The sequence below is a fragment of the Cyclopterus lumpus genome, chromosome 3, assembly GCF_009769545.1.
Source record: "Cyclopterus lumpus isolate fCycLum1 chromosome 3, fCycLum1.pri, whole genome shotgun sequence".
NCBI lineage: Eukaryota > Metazoa > Chordata > Actinopteri > Perciformes > Cyclopteridae > Cyclopterus > Cyclopterus lumpus.
The window spans coordinates 802,997-825,496 of record NC_046968.1 but is presented as its reverse complement, the minus strand read 5'-3'; the positions used below and the strand labels follow the sequence as shown (position 1 = coordinate 825,496).

The 22,500-nt window shown below is 42.7% G+C and overlaps 1 protein-coding gene across 1 annotated transcript in view; it reads left to right on the top strand.

Annotated features, from left to right (window-relative positions):
* The window catches only part of LOC117751005 (mucin-5AC-like), a 98,012-nt gene that overhangs the window by 17,390 nt on the left and 58,122 nt on the right, over positions 1 to 22,500 (top strand). The window contains exons 24-30 of the mRNA XM_034562502.1: positions 565 to 804; positions 1,056 to 1,212; positions 1,349 to 1,477; positions 2,976 to 3,123; positions 7,387 to 7,430; positions 7,565 to 7,768; positions 7,968 to 8,133. Coding sequence (XP_034418393.1) covers positions 565 to 804; positions 1,056 to 1,212; positions 1,349 to 1,477; positions 2,976 to 3,123; positions 7,387 to 7,430; positions 7,565 to 7,768; positions 7,968 to 8,133 — 1,088 coding nt within the window. The remainder of the gene's footprint in view (positions 1 to 564; positions 805 to 1,055; positions 1,213 to 1,348; positions 1,478 to 2,975; positions 3,124 to 7,386; positions 7,431 to 7,564; positions 7,769 to 7,967; positions 8,134 to 22,500) is intronic.

The window sequence follows — 22,500 nt, the reverse complement described above, 5'->3', positions numbered from 1 at the left end:
GCTTTTGGTTAGAGCAATTTATTCATTCGGGCATATTGTCATGATACACCATGACAATTTTCTCCGACTGGTCAAGATATTTTGTGCTATAGAGAAACTTGTATTAATCAATATGTGATTCACACGTTAATGAACATTGAGTATAATAATTGGAATGTAAAAGGTTTGCTGATAGCATTTAAATCATGACTGCGCTTTTGAGCCTCTTGTAGCTGATTGTTTTGTTTCACAGCGCCTTGGCACTGCTCTTATTAACCCAGAACAAGTTATTGGTTAGCTGGTTTGCATCTAGCATAAGAACAGGATATTTCCCTCAGGAGCTGTCAGAGAAAACAACTGAAAAGAGGGTGATTACTGGACTTCTATGTTCCTGGTAATTTAAACATGACAGCATTCTCTTGCTGTCCGCTAACACACTGACCATACGAGTATGGACTATGATAGTGGTTGTTTTGATGTTTTTCTGGAGGGCAGAAGTATATTTCAGTGACAACAAACAGATGCCTTCCTCTGTATCAGCCCCATCACTCCAGTAAACTCTGTCATTGGGTTCCTCCCTCTCAGGGTCAGGTCTGTGGTCTGTGTGGAAACTACGATGGCAACAGTAAGAATGAATTCACCACACGCTCTCAGGAGACAGTGGCAGACGTTCTAGAATTTGGTAACAGTTGGAAGGTTTCATCCAGCTGCCCAAAAGCCGAACTGCTCACTGATCCCTGTACCTCTAACCGCTACCGGGCAGCCTGGTCCCAGAAACAGTGTAGCATCATCACCAGTGTCACCTTCCAGAGCTGTCATTCACAGGTAACTACGGTGACAGCATCATACTCGGCACAAATGTATGCATTGTCACTTTAAATGCCATGGTATCTCTCCATCGATGGAACTGCTCATTGCTTTGTGTGTCTGCCCATCCATCTGTTTATTTAAAACAATGGTCTCAAGCAAGAAATATGAAACAATGCTTTTTAGCCTGTAATAGTTTTGATACAAATGGCACCATTGCTACTCAACTTAATGTGTTGTATTAAACAGTACATATTCATGTGTTCAAGGTTGACCCTGGTCCATACTATGACTCTTGCGTGAGAGACTCTTGTGGTTGTGCCTCTGGTGGGGACTGTGAGTGTCTCTGCACTGCTGTGGCTTCCTATGCCAAAGCTTGTAATGAAGCTGGGGCCTGTGTGAAATGGAGATCTCCAAAGCTGTGCCGTAAGTTTGGTCACAATCTCACAAGTAAAATCTGAGCTATATGTTTTAGAATTTGTTTTAGCCAAAAGATTCAAAGTTGTTGGACAACGGGATTTTTGTAACACCAGCTAAGACGTCGTTATTTTGTTTCTTGCAGCTATTTTCTGCGACTTTTATAACAAACCTGATGAATGTGAATGGCACTACAAGCCTTGTGGAGTTGACTGCATGAAGACATGTAGGAATCCATCAGGAAACTGTTCCAGCCTCATCACTGCCCTGGAAGGTACAGTACATCAGACAGATCTTTTTGGCATGTCATCTTCTTGACTAGAGGTTCCAGTCTCGGAGTTCTAGGACTGATTGACCTTTGCCCTGCCCAGACTAAAACATGAATATTGTTCAGAAGTGTTTTGATCCAGTGTCTACACATAGGTTTGCCAGAGCCACCATACTCAGTACTGCTCTTTTGGTCCATTCATTTTCTTCCTGATTTTTTATTTAAATTTCTGATGGATATTATTATTATTACAATTGTTCCTTTGTGAGTTAGACCAACAAGTCAGAGATTATAGGCTGTATTTACCTAACTTTTCATTTATTTGGTTTAGTTTGCTTTGCAGCTTAATGAATCTGAAGCTGTGTAAATGAGCATTAAGTTACTCTTTTCTGTCAAGAGTTTCCCCTTAAAGCCACTCATCAAAACAAAAGTAAATGTAGGGGATATAATCCCTGATGATTTTAAATCGTTTTGTATACACGACTTCTGTTCAATATTTAGCTAACTCATGATGCAAAAAGGGAAATAATATTTAATAATAATAATAATAATAATAATAATAGAATTTGTCTCACTGTGTGTGAGTGTGCATGAATGTTCATCGCTCACTGTTGTAGTCAAGACCGAGAACAAGTCATGACTTGACTCACCAAGTGAGTCCCACACTGCATGACAGTTATGATTAAATGTGGAATATGCAAATCCGAAGGATCCACAATATCATTAAAACAAAGACAGAAAAATCTCTTTATTCCTCTCTTTCATGTCATCTAAACTGTGTATATATATATATATATATATATATATATATATATATATATATATATATATATATATATGTGTGTATGTATAAGCGTACCATCAGAAATGTCTTGATAAAATGATCCAAAGGCATCGCGGAGGTGGATTTTTAGGTGTGTGAATTTTCCTTTGTTTTCCAAGAGCATCACAGTAATGATGTTAACAAATACATCTGACGTATTTTAAATGATATCCCTGCAGTTGCCATATTGACTGGTCTTATATTAATTAAAAGACAGAGTCCTCTTTGAGACCGAGAACAAATCTAGTTGATTCTGAGACCTTTGAAATTAGTCTGGAGTCTCACTGAGAGCTGCAACACTAGTCTGTATGACTGTGTATTTGAATGGATGAATGCTGGCTTGTGTTGTGGTGCACTTTGAGTGGTTGCTAAGACTAGAAAAGCACTACATGAATGCAGTCCATTTACTGTTTAACAGTATATTCTAGTCTTCATACAAATGTGCTGTGGAGGAGAATTACAGTCAACAATTACTGCTATAAACTAAACATGGCATTCTAAGAATAGGAGCTGTGACTCTGAAATCCTGCAAAGTCTTTGATTTGAGGGGGTTGCTGTGGCTCAGGAGGAAGAGGAGTTGGACATTGAGTCAGTCAGTGACCCATCAGTTTGAGAGTAAAAGCATTTAGCTATATTTGTATTTCTACTGAGGTTAACCCATTTACTATAATTGTGTTGCAGGCTGCTATCCACAGTGTCCCCCAACACAGCCCTACTTTGATGAAGACAACATGGACTGCGTTGCCTGGAACCAATGTGGCTGCTATGATGACAAAGGAACCCATTACAGCATCGGAAACAAGGTTCCATCGAATAACTGTTACACTTGGTATGTCTCATGCAGAGTATTCATTGTCAAACATGCATGTTCTCCCCCTATCGGTGTGGGTTTTCTGCCGAGTTCTCTGGATTTCTTCCACAGTCCCAAGAGATCAGGTTATTTGGTGACTCTTAATTGCGTGTGAATGTGAAATAATAGTAGTCTGTGTGTGTGGGTACATCCCAAGTCTCTTAATTGTCGTTTGTCGGATCAGCTCCTGCATTTGCTAACAACTTCCAAATGGAAAGAGTGTTACACCTTTGTTTTTGAATTCCCTTACTCTTCCAAAATTAAGGCAATGGTTTGGGACAGAACAATCAATTCAAATGAACTAAATAAAGGGGGGATGTTTTAAATTAAATACAATAATTGAGGTAGGACGATTAGATTAAAATAAATTAAATTAAATTGATTTAGTATCGCTCCAAATCACAAATTACAAATCATCCTCAGAGGGCTTTACAATCTGTACACATACAACATCCGTGTCCCAGGACCTCACATCGGATCAGGAAAAACTACCCAAAAAAACCTTAAACAGGGAGAAAAAGGGAAGAAACATTCAGGAGAGCAACAGAGGAGGATCCCTCTATAGCAGGGGTGGCCACACTTTTGAAATGACCAGCTCAACATGATCTACCAACCAAATAAAACATATTGGCATTGTGTCCATCACAAAAATGTACTGAAATAACAATAATAAGAACAAATTAAGGTGACGCGACATTGTTTCAAAATCAAACAAGAGATTTATTAATAAAGTCCATAGCACACATACACAGCAGAAGCTATCCGTGGACCTGAGCACATAGCAGAAGCCACAGCATATTTAGCTTACATTTCAACAGATTTACAGTAGTCAAGTAGGTAGCACATTTCCTCATGTTGGGGTACTTTTCCTCTGTGAGTAAGTTCCAGAATATGTCAATATTCACCTTTCTCTTTCTCAGCTTGTAGTTTTTGTGAACAGTTCCACATTTCCCTTCTTCGGAATAGCAATGGTAAACTGGCAGTAGAGGCAAACGCACTTCGAATATGACATTGTGAAAAAAAAGTCCTCCTCCCATTCCGTATGGAAGTGGTAGGTTTTTGACTTCTTACTTGGTCCAGCTCCCCCACTCATTTTTATTCCCTTTCTTAAGTTTAGAAGAAATAAATCAGAGGCTAACTAGGCAACTCGGTAGCTTGCTGGTACGTCAATGGGCGCGTTCGTAAATTAGCTCTGAGGCCGGAGCGTCCACCTCTTGTCCGTGCATTCAATTCAATTCAATTCAATTTCAGTTGTATAGCGCCAAATTAAAAATGTTTGCATGCGTGATGCGATCTACCCACACTACCTTTGCGATCGACTGGTAGATCGCGATCGACGTATTGGGCACCCCTGCTCTATAGGATGGACAGAAGTACAATAGATGTCACGTGTACAGAATGAACAACATAACATCATAACAACGCGTTCAATGAATATGACAAAAAATATTCATATGAGAGTAGTAGGCATGATGAAAAAGTTACAACTACCAAACATAGCAGCAACAGTGGATGTAATAGAATAATAATGATAATAGAAGCAGTCATGGTATTGGCAATACTAATAGCAATGCAACTAATATTAATTAATAATAATGATACTAGCAGGAGGTGTCGGGCAGGACCAGGGTCAAGATATAACTACAATCCATGTAGACAGAAGGAGATAAAGAAAAGTGGGGGCCCTGGCAGGAAGCAGGATGTTCCAGACAGAGCCACCATCCATGAAAACCTGTAAGGCGAGAAAGCACAAAGACTCTGGGGAAGAAGCAGAGTTAGTAATGTGCATTGATGGGACGTGAATTCATACAGAAGATAGAGAAGAGGAGAAGGAGCTCAGTGTATCCTAAGATGTCCCCCAGCAATCTTAATGGGGGAAAATGGATGAGATCCGCACTGAGATGCTGAAGGCTCTGGACATTGTTGCGCTGTGTTGGCTGAAACGCCAAGGAGATGAGTTTCCTCCATAGGGTGGCCAAATTCAGACTTAGAGATAGGGTAAGGAGATGAGTTTCCTCCATAGGGTGGCCAAATTCAAACTTAGAGATAGGGTAAGGAGATGAGTTTCCTCCATAGGGTGGCCAAATTCAAACTTAGAGATAGGGTAAGGAGATGAGTTTCCTCCATAGGGTGGCCGGATACAGACTTAGAGATAGGGTAAGGAGATGAGTTTCCTCCATAGGGTGGCCAAATTCAGACTTAGAGATAGGGTAAGGAGAAATTCAGACTTAGAGATAGGGTAAGGAGATGAGTTTCCTCCATAGGGTTGCCAAATTCAGACTTAGAGATAGGGTAAGGAGATGAGTTTCCTCCATAGGGTGGCCGGGCTCAGACTTAGAGATAGGGTAAGGAGATGAGTTTCCTCCATAGGGTTGCCAAATTCAGACTTAGAGATAGGGTAAGGAGATGAGTTTCCTCCATAGGGTGGCCGGGCTCAGACTTAGAGATAGGGTAAGGAGATGAGTTTCCTTCATAGGTTGGCCGGGCTCAGACTTAGAGATAGGGTAAGGAGATGAGTTTCCTTCATAGGTTGGCCGGGCTCAGACTTAGAGATAGGGTAAGGAGATGAGTTTCCTCCATAGGGTGGCCGGATACAGACTTAGAGATAGGGTAAGGAGATGAGTTTCCTTCATAGGTTGGCCTGGCTCAGCCTTAGAGATAGGGTAAGGAGCTCGGACATGAGGAGGGAACTTGGAGTTGAGGCGCTACTCCTTCATGTCGAAAGGAGTCAGCTGAGGTGGTTGGGGCCTCTAATCAGGATGCTTCCTGGGCACCTCCCACTGGAGTATTTCGGAAGCACACCCAACTGGTAGGAAACCCAATGTAAGAGTTCTGAGGGTCACTAACAACACGATTCTAAACAAGGAATTCAGCAATTTATAAATATTTAGCTCGAGCTTCTTTCACTGCAGTATTACAATTTAATTAATTCAGTTTATTTTATATATCCCAATCTGTTATGCAACCTACAATAATTGGGCAGAACACTTGTAATTATGTGGAAAAGTGTGTTTTTTAAGCCAGGAAGAGCTATTATTTGATGGGTTGGTTCAGCCAGAGAGAACTTTTATTGGATGGGTTGGCTTGGAGAAACTGAGTCTTAAGTAGGCAAATGCCATTGAAATTATCTAGCTGATCAACAGTGGGTAGGAAATTAATTGTGGCAATAGCAGAAGGGAGAAAGACCTGGCGAGATGTTCTGGTGGTTGAGGTGTTAAAGATACTTCCTAGGAGGAGGGTCAGAATGTAGATTCAAATTAATACTAAAATGGTCAGAAATAAACAGCGCTTATTTCTAGATCGTTCCTTTCCACCAAATGTTAACACAAGGTTGAGTTTGTGACCTGTAAAAGATTGAAAAACTCGGCAATTATAACTTAAAAGAAAAAATTCTTAAAATGAACAAGAATGATAACACGATTATATTTTAACATAGTCAGTGACAACAGTTCTGAAAGCTCAGTAAGTAGTGTTTAATTTCGAAGGACCGTGAACTAAAATAAACAAAGAGGGTTGACAGCATGATAAAAAGCTACAGATTTAAAATATGACAATTCACCACAAGATACAGTACACAAGGTAAAGATCTATATAAATGAAAGCCAACCCCTACACCAAGTCATCATGTTTCCTGACATTTCTGGTGACCAGCAAGATGATGTCAATATCATTTGAGATTGTAAAGTCCTTGCAAATTAATAACTTGATTGACCTTACATTTATCAGAGCAGTTTTCCGGGGTGTGGGAGTTAAGTTTTACATCATCGGAGAAAAAAGGCACACACAATTAATTAGGAGCATTTACTCCATGCTGAGTAGATTTTCTATGAACCGTGTCCCCAGGCTGGGTGGATGTCCAATGACAATTAAGGTACAGTCTGTTGGTAATATGAACCGAAGAGAGGGATAGTGACAGTGAAAGGTACCTGACTGCTCATGGTGAACAGAGGAGAGAATGAAGAACAGCGAAGTTAAAGTGTGATGTAAATGATGAGCTGCAACGTGTTTATGGCGCCTCAGCTTTCAGTATATTTGGGGCACATATGTAACTAGAGCGTTGTCCTAGATTCCTCTTATAGTTCCAGGTATCCCCCTCACTGTTTACTGATCAGCTCTTCTACGGACATATTGCTCTGTCAATTGAATGCTAATTAAAACCAAACATTCCCTACCTAAGATTTGCTTATGGCATGTATAATGCTAAAAGGTCAATGACATGACGACATTCTCCTTATTTTAAAGCTTCTGCACTGTCTCTGGAATATCGTGCAGCTACAATGTGAACTGTAAGTACACAAATACACTGACTTTTTACAGTAAATTATTTGTTTATGAGAATACACACACACACACACACACGCACACACAGAGACAAAAAGACTTTTGAAGAAATTGAAAACATAATCCTCTTGATCTGCAGCTTGTACATGCTATATTAATGGAAAAACCTATGAATATGGGGCAACCATCTACAACACCACGGATGGCCTGGGAAACTGCATCACAGCTAAGTGTGGGGCCAATGGGACCGTAACCAGAAGCATGTACGTGTGCATTACGACCACCACAGCTGGGCCTACAACTACTCCCTTTACATTCAGCACGGTTGAAAAGACAACAACAGGTACAAAAATATATGCAACAAAAACAATATTATTGCTTTCACGTTCTTCAATTCTGGGATAAAAGTAATTAAATGAATGTAAGACAAAAGAAATAATTTATAAAAACTAGCAGTAATTGAGAAATAGCTACATTTGTTTGAATTTCTATACAATATACTAATTGTGCACTGTTCAAAAAAAATTCTCATTTTACCACAGTTACTACATCACAATCAAGCACCACATTGGGAACCACATCTAAACCTTTAGAAACAACCAGTTCACAAGCAACTTCTACAACGTCTATTGTTGAAACTACAACCTCAGTGCCAGGTGTCACAACAACAAGCCCTGAAACAACAGTTGTAACATCAACACCTTTTGTTGGTACCACAACCACTGAAGTACCGTCAGTAACGACTACGGGAACAACAACTACACCTTCAGAAACAACTACAGAAAAGCCAACTACAGAGAGTGTTGGGACAAGTACATCACCAAAAGTCACCACTGGCCCTGTGACAACTTCTACAACATCTATAGTTGAAACTACAACCTCAGTGCCAGGTGTCACAACAACAAGCCCTGAAACAACAGTTGTAACATCAACACCTTCTGTTGGTACCACAACCACTGAAGTACCGTCAGTAACGACTACGGGAACAACAACTACACCTTCAGAAACGACAGAAGAGCAAACTACAGTGAGTGTTGGGACAACTACATCACCAAAAGTCACCACTGGCCCTGTGACAACTTCTACAACATCTATAGTTGAAACTACAACCTCAGTGCCAGGTGTCACAACAACAAGCCTTGAAACAACAGTTGTAACATCAACACCTTCTGTTGGTACCACAACCACTGAAGTACCATCAGTAACGACTACGGGAACAACAACTACACCTTCAGAAACAACTACAGAAAAGCAAACTACAGAGAGTGTTGGGACAACTACATCACCAAAAGTCACCACTGGCCCTGTGACAACTTCTACAACATCTATAGTTGAAACTACAACCTCAGTGCCAGGTGTCACAACAACAAGCCCTGAAACAACAGTTGTAACATCAACACCTTCTGTTGGTACCACAACCACTGAAGTACCGTCAGTAACGACTACGGGAACAACAACTACACCTTCAGAAACAACTACAGAAAAGCCAACTACAGAGAGTGTTGGGACAACTACATCACCAAAAGTCACCACTGGCCCTGTGACAACTTCTACAACATCTATAGTTGAAACTACAACCTCAGTGCCAGGTGTCACAACAACAAGCCCTGAAACAACAGTTGTAACATCAACACCTTCTGTTGGTACCACAACCACTGAAGTACCGTCAGTAACGACTACGGGAACAACAACTACACCTTCAGAAACAACTACAGAAGAGCAAACTACAGTGAGTGTTGGGACAACTACATCACCAAAAGTCACCACTGGCCCTGTGACAACTTCTACAACATCTATAGTTGAAACTACAACCTCAGTGCCAGGTGTCACAACAACAAGCCCTGAAACAACAGTTGTAACATCAACACCTTCTGTTGGTACCACAACCACTGAAGTACCGTCAGTAACGACTACGGGAACAACAACTTCACCTTCAGAAACAACTACAGAAAAGCCAACTACAGTGAGTGTTGGGACAACTACATCACCAAAAGTCACCACTGGCCCTGTGACAACTTCTACAACATCTATAGTTGAAACTACAACCTCAGTGCAAGGGGTCACAACAACAAGCCCTGAAACAACAGTTGTAACATCAACACCTTCTGTTGGTACCACAACCACTGAAGTACCGTCAGTAACGACTACGGGAACAACAACTACACCTTCAGAAACAACTACAGAAAAGCCAACTACAGAGAGTGTTGGGACAACTACATCACCAAAAGTCACCACTGGCCCTGTGACAACTTCTACAACATCTATAGTTGAAACTACAACCTCAGTGCCAGGTGTCACAACAACAAGCCCTGAAACAACAGTTGTAACATCAACACCTTCTGTTGGTACCACAACCACTGAAGTACCATCAGTAACGACTACGGGAACAACAACTACACCTTCAGAAACAACTACAGAAAAGCCAACTACAGAGAGTGTTGGGACAACTACATCACCAAAAGTCACCACTGGCCCTGTGACAACTTCTACAACATCTATAGTTGAAACTACCACCTCAGTGCCAGGTGTCACAACAACAAGCCCTGAAACAACAGTTGTAACATCAACACCTTCTGTTGGTACCACAACCACTGAAGTACCATCAGTAACGACTACGGGAACAACAACTAAACCTTCAGAACAACGACAGAAGAGCAAACTACAGTAGAGTGTTGGGACAACTACATCACCAAAAGTCACCACTGGCCCTGTGACAACTTCTACAACATCTATAGTTGAAACTACAACCTCAGTGCCAGGTGTCACAACAACAAGCCCTGAAACAACAGTTGTAACATCAACACCTTCTGTTGGTACCACAACCACTGAAGTACCGTCAGTAACGACTACGGGAACAACAACTTCACCTTCAGAAACAACTACAGAAAAGCCAACTACAGAGAGTGTTGGGACAACTACATCACCAAAAGTCACCACTGGCCCTGTGACAACTTCTACAACATCTATAGTTGAAACTACAACCTCAGTGCCAGGTGTCACAACAACAAGCCCTGAAACAACAGTTGTAACATCAACACCTTCTGTTGGTACCACAACCACTGAAGTACCAGTCAGTAACGACTACGGGAACAACAACTACACCTTCAGAAACAACTACAGAAAAGCCAACTACAGAGAGTGTTGGGACAACTACATCACCAAAAGTCACCACTGGCCCTGTGACAACTTCTACAACATCTATAGTTGAAACTACAACCTCAGTGCCAGGTGTCACAACAACAAGCCCTGAAACAACAGTTGTAACATCAACACCTTCTGTTGGTACAACAACCACTGAAGTACCATCAGTAACGACTACGGGAACAACAGAAAAACCTTCAGAAACAACGACAGAAGATCAAACTACAGTGAGTGTTGGGACAACTACATCACCAAAAGTCACCACTGGCCCTGTGACAACTTCTACAACATCTATAGTTGAAACTACAACCTCAGTGCCAGGTGTCACAACAACAAGCCCTGAAACAACAGTTGTAACATCAACACCTTCTGTTGGTACCACAACCACTGAAGTACCGTCAGTAACTACTACGGGAACAACAACTACACCTTCAGAAACAACTACAGAAAAGCCAACTACAGAGAGTGTTGGGACAACTACATCACCAAAAGTCACCACTGGCCCTGTGACAACTTCTACAACATCTATAGTTGAAACTACAACCTCAGTGCCAGGTGTCACAACAACAATCCCTGAAACAACAGTTGTAACATCAACACCTTCTGTTGGTACCACAACCACTGAAGTACCGTCAGTAACGACTACGGGAACAACAACTAAACCTTCAGAAACAACTACAGAAAAGCCAACTACAGAGAGTGTTGGGACAACTACATCACCAAAAGTCACCACTGGCCCTGTGACAACTTCTACAACATCTATAGTTGAAACTACAACCTCAGTGCCAGGTGTCACAACAACAAGCCCTGAAACAACAGTTGTAACATCAACACCTTTTGTTGGTACCACAACCACTGAAGTACCGTCAGTAACGACTACGGGAACAACAACTACACCTTCAGAAACAACTACAGAAAAGCCAACTACAGAGAGTGTTGGGACAACTACATCACCAAAAGTCACCACTGGCCCTGTGACAACTTCTACAACATCTATAGTTGAAACTACAACCTCAGTGCAAGGGGTCACAACAACAAGCCCTGAAACAACAGTTGTAACATCAACACCTTCTGTTGGTACCACAACCACTGAAGTACCATCAGTAACGACTACGGGAACAACAACTACACCTTCAGAAACAACTACAGAAAAGCCAACTACAGTAGAGTGTTGGGACAACTACATCACCAAAAGTCACCACTGGCCCTGTGACAACTTCTACAACATCTATAGTTGAAACTACAACCTCAGTGCCAGGTGTCACAACAACAAGCCCTGAAACAACAGTTGTAACATCAACACCTTCTGTTGGTACCACAACCACTGAAGTACCGTCAGTAACGACTACGGGAACAACAACTACACCTTCAGAAACAACTACAGAAAAGCCAACTACAGAGAGTGTTGGGACAACTACATCACCAAAAGTCACCACTGGCCCTGTGACAACTTCTACAACATCTATAGTTGAAACTACAACCTCAGTGCCAGGTGTCACAACAACAAGCCCTGAAACAACAGTTGTAACATCAACACCTTCTGTTGGTACCACAACCACTGAAGTACCGTCAGTAACGACTACGGGAACAACAACTACACCTTCAGAAACAACTACAGAAAAGCCAACTACAGAGAGTGTTGGGACAACTACATCACCAAAAGTCACCACTGGCCCTGTGACAACTTCTACAACATCTATAGTTGAAACTACAACCTCAGTGCCAGGTGTCACAACAACAAGCCCTGAAACAACAGTTGTAACATCAACACCTTCTGTTGGTACCACAACCACTGAAGTACCGTCAGTAACGACTACGGGAACAACAACTACACCTTCAGAAACAACTACAGAAAAGCCAACTACAGAGAGTGTTGGGACAACTACATCACCAAAAGTCACCACTGGCCCTGTGACAACTTCTACAACATCTATAGTTGAAACTACAACCTCAGTGCCAGGTGTCACAACAACAAGCCCTGAAACAACAGTTGTAACATCAACACCTTCTGTTGGTACCACAACCACTGAAGTACCGTCAGTAACGACTACGGGAACAACAACTACACCTTCAGAAACAACTACAGAAAAGCCAACTACAGAGAGTGTTGGGACAACTACATCACCAAAAGTCACCACTGGCCCTGTGACAACTTCTACAACATCTATAGTTGAAACTACAACCTCAGTGCCAGGTGTCACAACAACAAGCCCTGAAACAACAGTTGTAACATCAACACCTTCTGTTGGTACCACAACCACTGAAGTACCATCAGTAACGACTACGGGAACAACAACTACACCTTCAGAAACAACTACAGAAAAGCCAACTACAGAGAGTGTTGGGACAACTACATCACCAAAAGTCACCACTGGCCCTGTGACAACTTCTACAACATCTATAGTTGAAACTACAACCTCAGTGCCAGGTGTCACAACAACAAGCCCTGAAACAACAGTTGTAACATCAACACCTTCTGTTGGTACCACAACCACTGAAGTACCGTCAGTAACGACTACGGGAACAACAACTACACCTTCAGAAACAACTACAGAAAAGCCAACTACAGAGAGTGTTGGGACAACTACATCACCAAAAGTCACCACTGGCCCTGTGACAACTTCTACAACATCTATAGTTGAAACTACAACCTCAGTGCCAGGTGTCACAACAACAAGCCCTGAAACAACAGTTGTAACATCAACACCTTCTGTTGGTACCACAACCACTGAAGTACCATCAGTAACGACTATGGGAACAACAACTACACCTTCAGAAACAACTACAGAAAAGCCAACTACAGAGAGTGTTGGGACAACTACATCACCAAAAGTCACCACTGGCCCTGTGACAACTTCTACAACATCTATAGTTGAAACTACAACCTCAGTGCCAGGTGTCACAACAACAAGCCCTGAAACAACAGTTGTAACATCAACACCTTCTGTTGGTACCACAACCACTGAAGTACCGTCAGTAACGACTACGGGAACAACAACTAAACCTTCAGAAACAACTACAGAAAAGCCAACTACAGAGAGTGTTGGGACAACTACATCACCAAAAGTCACCACTGGCCCTGTGACAACTTCTACAACATCTATAGTTGAAACTACAACCTCAGTGCCAGGTGTCACAACAACAAGCCCTGAAACAACAGTTGTAACATCAACACCTTCTGTTGGTACCACAACCACTGAAGTACCAGTCAGTAACGACTACGGGAACAACAACTACACCTTCAGAAACAACTACAGAAAAGCCAACTACAGAGAGTGTTGGGACAACTACATCACCAAAAGTCACCACTGGCCCTGTGACAACTTCTACAACATCTATAGTTGAAACTACCACCTCAGTGCCAGGTGTCACAACAACAAGCCCTGAAACAACAGTTGTAACATCAACACCTTCTGTTGGTACCACAACCACTGAAGTACCATCAGTAACGACTAGAGGAACAACAACTACACCTTCAGAAACAACTACAGAAAAGCCAACTACAGAGAGTGTTGGGACAACTACATCACCAAAAGTCACCACTGGCCCTGTGACAACTTCTACAACATCTATAGTTGAAACTACCACCTCAGTGCCAGGTGTCACAACAACAAGCCCTGAAACAACAGTTGTAACATCAACACCTTCTGTTGGTACCACAACCACTGAAGTACCATCAGTAACGACTACGGGAACAACAACTAAACCTTCAGAAACAACTACAGAAAAGCCAACTACAGAGAGTGTTGGGACAACTACATCACCAAAAGTCACCACTGGCCCTGTGACAACTTCTACAACATCTATAGTTGAAACTACAACCTCAGTGCCAGGTGTCACAACAACAAGCCCTGAAACAACAGTTGTAACATCAACACCTTCTGTTGGTACCACAACCACTGAAGTACCATCAGTAACGACTACGGGAACAACAACTACACCTTCAGAAACAACTACAGAAAAGCCAAACTACAGAGAGTGTTGGGACAACTACATCACCAAAAGTCACCACTGGCCCTGTGACAACTTCTACAACATCTATAGTTGAAACTACAACCTCAGTGCCAGGTGTCACAACAACAAGCCCTGAAACAACAGTTGTAACATCAACACCTTCTGTTGGTACCACAACCACTGAAGTACCGTCAGTAACGACTACGGGAACAACAGAAAAACCTTCAGAAACAACGACAGAAGATCAAACTACAGTGAGTGTTGGGACAACTACATCACCAAAAGTCACCACTGGCCCTGTGACAACTTCTACAACATCTATAGTTGAAACTACAACCTCAGTGCCAGGTGTCACAACAACAAGCCCTGAAACAACAGTTGTAACATCAACACCTTCTGTTGGTACCACAACCACTGAAGTACCGTCAGTAACGACTACGGGAACAACAACTACACCTTCAGAAACAACTACAGAAAAGCCAACTACAGAGAGTGTTGGGACAACTACATCACCAAAAGTCACCACTGGCCCTGTGACAACTTCTACAACATCTATAGTTGAAACTACAACCTCAGTGCCAGGTGTCACAACAACAAGCCCTGAAACAACAGTTGTAACATCAACACCTTCTGTTGGTACCACAACCACTGAAGTACCGTCAGTAACGACTAGAGGAACAACAACTACACCTTCAGAAACAACTACAGAAAAGCAAACTACAGAGAGTGTTGGGACAACTACATCACCAAAAGTCACCACTGGCCCTGTGACAACTTCTACAACATCTATAGTTGAAACTACAACCTCAGTGCCAGGTGTCACAACAACAAGCCCTGAAACAACAGTTGTAACATCAACACCTTCTGTTGGTACCACAACCACTGAAGTACCATCAGTAACGACTACGGGAACAACAACTACACCTTCAGAAACAACTACAGAAGAGAAAACTACGGTGATTGTTGGGACAACTACATCACCAAAAGTCACCACTGGCCCTGTGACAACTTCTACAACATCTATAGTTGAAACTACAACCTCAGTGCCAGGTGTCACAACAACAAGCTCTGAAACAACAGTTGTAACATCAACACCTTCTGTTGGTACCACAACCACTGAAGTACCATCAGTAACGACTACGGGAACAACAACTACACCTTCAGAAACAACTACAGAAAAGCCAACTACAGAGAGTGTTGGGACAACTACATCACCAAAAGTCACCACTGGCCCTGTGACAACTTCTACAACATCTATAGTTGAAACTACAACCTCAGTGCCAGGTGTCACAACAACAAGCCCTGAAACAACAGTTGTAACATCAACACCTTCTGTTGGTACCACAACCACTGAAGTACCATCAGTAACGACTACGGGAACAACAACTACACCTTCAGAACAACGACAGAAGATCAAACTACGGTGAGTGTTGGGACAACTACATCACCAAAAGTCACCACTGGCCCTGTGACAACTTCTACAACATCTATAGTTGAAACTACAACCTCAGTGCCAGGTGTCACAACAACAAGCCCTGAAACAACAGTTGTAACATCAACACCTTCTGTTGGTACCACAACCACTGAAGTACCGTCAGTAACGACTAGAGGAACAACAACTACACCTTCAGAAACAACTACAGAAGAGCAAACTACAGTGAGTGTTGGGACAACTACATCACCAAAAGTCACCACTGGCCCTGTGACAACTTCTACAACATCTATAGTTGAAACTACAACCTCAGTGCCAGGTGTCACAACAACAAGCCCTGAAACAACAGTTGTAACATCAACACCTTCTGTTGGTACCACAACCACTGAAGTACCGTCAGTAACGACTACGGGAACAACAACTACACCTTCAGAAACAACTACAGAAAGCCAAACTACAGAGAGTGTTGGGACAACTACATCACCAAAAGTCACCACTGGCCCTGTGACAACTTCTACAACATCTATAGTTGAAACTACAACCTCAGTGCCAGGTGTCACAACAACAAGCCCTGAAACAACAGTTGTAACATCAACACCTTCTGTTGGTACCACAACCACTGAAGTACCGTCAGTAACGACTACGGGAACAACAACTACACCTTCAGAAACAACTACAGAAAAGCCAACTACAGAGAGTGTTGGGACAACTACATCACCAAAAGTCACCACTGGCCCTGTGACAACTTCTACAACATCTATAGTTGAAACTACAACCTCAGTGCCAGGTGTCACAACAACAAGCCCTGAAACAACAGTTGTAACATCAACACCTTCTGTTGGTACCGCAACCACTGAAGTACCATCAGTAACGACTACGGGAACAACAACTACACCTTCAGAAACGACAGAAGAGCAAACTACAGTGAGTGTTGGGACAACTACATCACCAAAAGTCACCACTGGCCCTGTGACAACTTCTACAACATCTATAGTTGAAACTACCACCTCAGTGCCAGGTGTCACAACAACAAGCCCTGAAACAACAGTTGTAACATCAACACCTTCTGTTGGTACCACAACCACTAAAGTACCATCAGTAACGACTACGGGAACAACAACTACACCTTCAGAAACGACAGAAGAGCAAACTACAGTGAGTGTTGGGACAACTACATCACCAAAAGTCACCACTGGCCCTGTGACAACTTCTACAACATCTATAGTTGAAACTACAACCTCAGTGCCAGGTGTCACAACAACAAGCCCTGAAACAACAGTTGTAACATCAACACCTTCTGTTGGTACCACAACCACTGAAGTACCGTCAGTAACGACTAGAGGAACAACTACTACACCTTCAGAAACAACTACAGAAGAGAAAACTACGGTGAGTGTTGGGACAACTACATCACCAAAAGTCACCACTGGCCCTGTGACAACTTCTACAACATCTATAGTTGAAACTACAACCTCAGTGCCAGGTGTCACAACAACAAGCCCTGAAACAACAGTTGTAACATCAACACCTTCTGTTGGTACCACAACCACTGAAGTACCGTCAGTAACGACTACGGGAACAACAACTAAACCTTCAGAAACAACTTCTGAAAAGCCAACTACAGAGAGTTTTGGGACAACTACATCACCAAAAGTCACCACTGGCCCTGTGACAACTTCTACAACGTCTATAGTTGAAACTACAACCTCAGTGCCAGGTGTCACAACAACAATCCCTGAAACAACAGTTGTAACATCAACACCTTCTGTTGGTACCACAACCACTGAAGTACCATCAGTAACGACTACGGGAACAACAACTACACCTTCAGAAACGACAGAAGAGCAAACTACAGTGAGTGTTGGGACAACTACATCACCAAAAGTCACCACTGGCCCTGTGACAACTTCTACAACATCTATAGTTGAAACTACCACCTCAGTGCCAGGTGTCACAACAACAAGCCCTGAAACAACAGTTGTAACATCAACACCTTCTGTTGGTACCACAACCACTGAAGTACCATCAGTAACGACTACGGGAACAACAACTACACCTTCAGAAACGACAGAAGAGCAAACTACAGTGAGTGTTGGGACAACTACATCACCAAAAGTCACCACTGGCCCTGTGACAACTTCTACAACATCTATAGTTGAAACTACCACCTCAGTGCCAGGTGTCACAACAACAAGCCCTGAAACAACAGTTGTAACATCAACACCTTCTGTTGGTACCACAACCACTGAAGTACCATCAGTAACGACTACGGGAACAACAACTACACCTTCAGAAACGACAGAAGAGCAAACTACAGTGAGTGTTGGGACAACTACATCACCAAAAGTCACCACTGGCCCTGTGACAACTTCTACAACATCTATAGTTGAAACTACAACCTCAGTGCCAGGTGTCACAACAACAAGCCCTGAAACAACAGTTGTAACATCAACACCTTCTGTTGGTACCACAACCACTGAAGTACCGTCAGTAACGACTACGGGAACAACAACTACACCTTCAGAAACAACTACAGAAGAGAAAACTACGGTGAGTGTTGGGACAACTACATCACCAAAAGTCACCACTGGCCCTGTGACAACTTCTACAACATCTATAGTTGAAACTACAACCTCAGTGCCAGGTGTCACAACAACAAGCCCTGAAACAACAGTTGTAACATCAACACCTTCTGTTGGTACCACAACCACTGAAGTACCGTCAGTAACGACTACGGGAACAACAACTACACCTTCAGAAACAACTACAGAAGAGAAAACTACAGATGAGTGTTGGGACAACTACATCACCAAAAGTCACCACTGGCCCTGTGACAACTTCTACAACATCTATAGTTGAAACTACAACCTCAGTGCCAGGTGTCACAACAACAAGCCCTGAAACAACAGTTGTAACATCAACACCTTCTGTTGGTACCACAACCACTGAAGTACCATCAGTAACGACTACGGGAACAACAACTACACCTTCAGAAACAACTACAGAAGAGCAACTACAGTGAGTGTTGGGACAACTACATCACCAAAAGTCACCACTGGCCCTGTGACAACTTCTACAACATCTATAGTTGAAACTACAACCTCAGTGCCAGGTGTCACAACAACAAGCCCTGAAACAACAGTTGTAACATCAACACCTTCTGTTGGTACCACAACCACTGAAGTACCGTCAGTAACGACTACGGGAACAACAGAAAAACCTTCAGAAACAACGACAGAAGATCAAACTACAGTGAGTGTTGGGACAACTACATCACCAAAAGTCACCACTGGCCCTGTGACAACTTCTACAACATCTATAGTTGAAACTACAACCTCAGTGCCAGGTGTCACAACAACAAGCCCTGAAACAACAGTTGTAACATCAACACCTTCTGTTGGTACCACAACCACTGAAGTACCGTCAGTAACGACTACGGGAACAACAACTACACCTTCAGAAACAACTACAGAAAAGCAACTACAGAGAGTGTTGGGACAACTACATCACCAAAAGTCACCACTGGCCATGTGACAACTTCTACAACGTCTATAGTTGAAACTACAACCTCAGTGCCAGGTGTCACAACAACAAGCCCTGAAACAACAGTTGTAACATCAACACCTTCTGTTGGTACCACAACCACTGAAGTACCAGTCAGTAACGACTACGGGAACAACAACTACACCTTCAGAAACAACTACAGAAAAGCCAACTACAGTAGAGTGTTGGGACAACTACATCACCAAAAGTCACCACTGGCCCTGTGACAACTTCTACAACATCTATAGTTGAAACTACAACCTCAGTGCCAGGTGTCACAACAACAAGCCCTGAAACAACAGTTGTAACATCAACACCTTCTGTTGGTACCACAACCACTGAAGTACCGTCAGTAACGACTAGAGGAACAACAACTACACCTTCAGAAACAACTACAGAAGAGAAAACTACGGTGAGTGTTGGGACAACTACATCACCAAAAGTCACCACTGGCCCTGTGACAACTTCTACAACATCTATAGTTGAAACTACAACCTCAGTGCCAGGTGTCACAACAACAAGCCCTGAAACAACAGTTGTAACATCAACACCTTCTGTTGGTACCACAACCACTGAAGTACCGTCAGTAACGACTAGAGGAACAACAACTACACCTTCAGAAACAACTACTGAAAAGCCAACTACAGAGAGTGTTGGGACAACTACATCACCAAAAGTCACCACTGGCCCTGTGACAACTTCTACAACATCTATAGTTGAAACTACAACCTCAGTGCCAGGTGTCACAACAACAAGCCCTGAAACAACAGTTGTAACATCAACACCTTCTGTTGGTACCACAACCACTGAAGTACCAGTCAGTAACGACTACGGGAACAACAACTAAACCTTCAGAACAACTACAGAAGAGCAAACTACAGGTGAGTGTTGGGACAACTACATCACCAAAAGTCACCACTGGCCCTGTGACAACTTCTACAACATCTATAGTTGAAACTACAACCTCAGTGCCAGGTGTCACAACAACAAGCCCTGAAACAACAGTTGTAACATCAACACCTTCTGTTGGTACCACAACCACTGAAGTACCGTCTGTAACGACTACGGGAACAACAACTTCACCTTCAGAAACGACAGAAGAGCAAACTACAGTGAGTGTTGGGACAACTACATCACCAAAAGTCACCACTGGCCCTGTGACAACTTCTACAACATCTATAGTTGAAACTACAACCTCAGTGCCAGGTGTCACAACAACAAGCCCTGAAACAACAGTTGTAACATCAACACCTTCTGTTGGTACCACAACCACTGAAGTACCGTCAGTAACGACTACGGGAACAACAGAAAAACCTTCAGAAACAACGACAGAAGATCAAACTACAGTGAGTGTTGGGACAACTACATCACCAAAAGTCACCACTGGCCCTGTGACAACTTCTACAACATCTATAGTTGAAACTACAACCTCAGTGCCAGGTGTCACAACAACAAGCCCTGAAACAACAGTTGTAACATCAACACCTTCTGTTGGTACCACAACCACTGAAGTACCGTCAGTAACGACTACGGGAACAACAACTACACCTTCAGAAACAACTACAGAAGAAGCCAACTACAGGAGAGTGTTGGGACAACTACATCACCAAAAGTCACCACTGGCCCTGTGACAACTTCTACAACATCTATAGTTGAAACTACAACCTCAGTGCCAGGTGTCACAACAACAAGCCCTGAAACAACAGTTGTAACATCAACACCTTCTGTTGGTACCACAACCACTGAAGTACCATCAGTAACGACTATGGGAACAACAACTACACCTTCAGAAACAACTACAGAAAAGCCAACTACAGAGAGTGTTGGGACAACTACATCACCAAAAGTCACCACTGGCCCTGTGACAACTTCTACAACATCTATAGTTTGAAACTACAACCTCAGTGCCAGGTGTCACAACAACAAGCCCTGAAACAACAGTTGTAACATCAACACCTTCTGTTGGTACCACAACCACTGAAGTACCATCAGTAACGACTACGAGGAACAACAACTACACCTTCAGAAAAACTACAGAAGAGCCAAACTACAGGTGAGTGTTGGGGACAACTACATCACCAAAGTCACCACTGGCCCTGTGACAACTTCTACAACATCTATAGTTGAACTACAACCTCAGTGCCAGGTGTCACAACAACAAGCCCTGAAACAACAGTTGTAACATCAACACCTTCTGTTGGTACCACAACCACTGAAGTACCGTCAGTAACGACTAGGGAACAACAACTACACCTTCAGAAACAACTACAGAAAAGCAAACTACAGAGAGTGTTGGGACAACTACATCACCAAAGTCACCACTGGCCCTGTGACAACTTCTACAACATCTATAGTTGAAACTACAACCTCAGTGCCAGGTGTCACAACAACAAGCCCTGAAACAACAGTTTGTAACATCAACACCTTCTGTTGGTACCACAACCACTGAAGTACCGTCAGTAACGACTACGGGAACAACAACTACACCTTCAGAAACAACTACAGAAAAGCCAACTACAGAGAGTGTTGGGACAACTACATCACCAAAAGTCACCACTGGCCCTGTGACAACTTCTACAACATCTATAGTTGAAACTACAACCTCAGTGCCAGGTGTCACAACAACAAGCCCTGAAACAACAGTTGTAACATCAACACCTTTTGTTGGTACCACAACCACTGAAGTACCGTCAGTAACGACTACGGGAACAACAACTACACCTTCAGAAACAACTACAGAAAAGCCAACTACAGAGAGTGTTGGGGACAACTACATCACCAAAAGTCACCACTGGCCCTGTGACAACTTCTACAACATCTATAGTTGAAACTACAACCTCAGTGCCAGGTGTCACAACAACAAGCCCTGAAACAACAGTTGTAACATCAACACCTTCTGTTGGTACCACAACCACTGAAGTACCGTCAGTAACGACTACGGGAACAACAACTACACCTTCAGAAACAACTACAGAAAGCAACTACAGAGAGTTGGGACAACTACA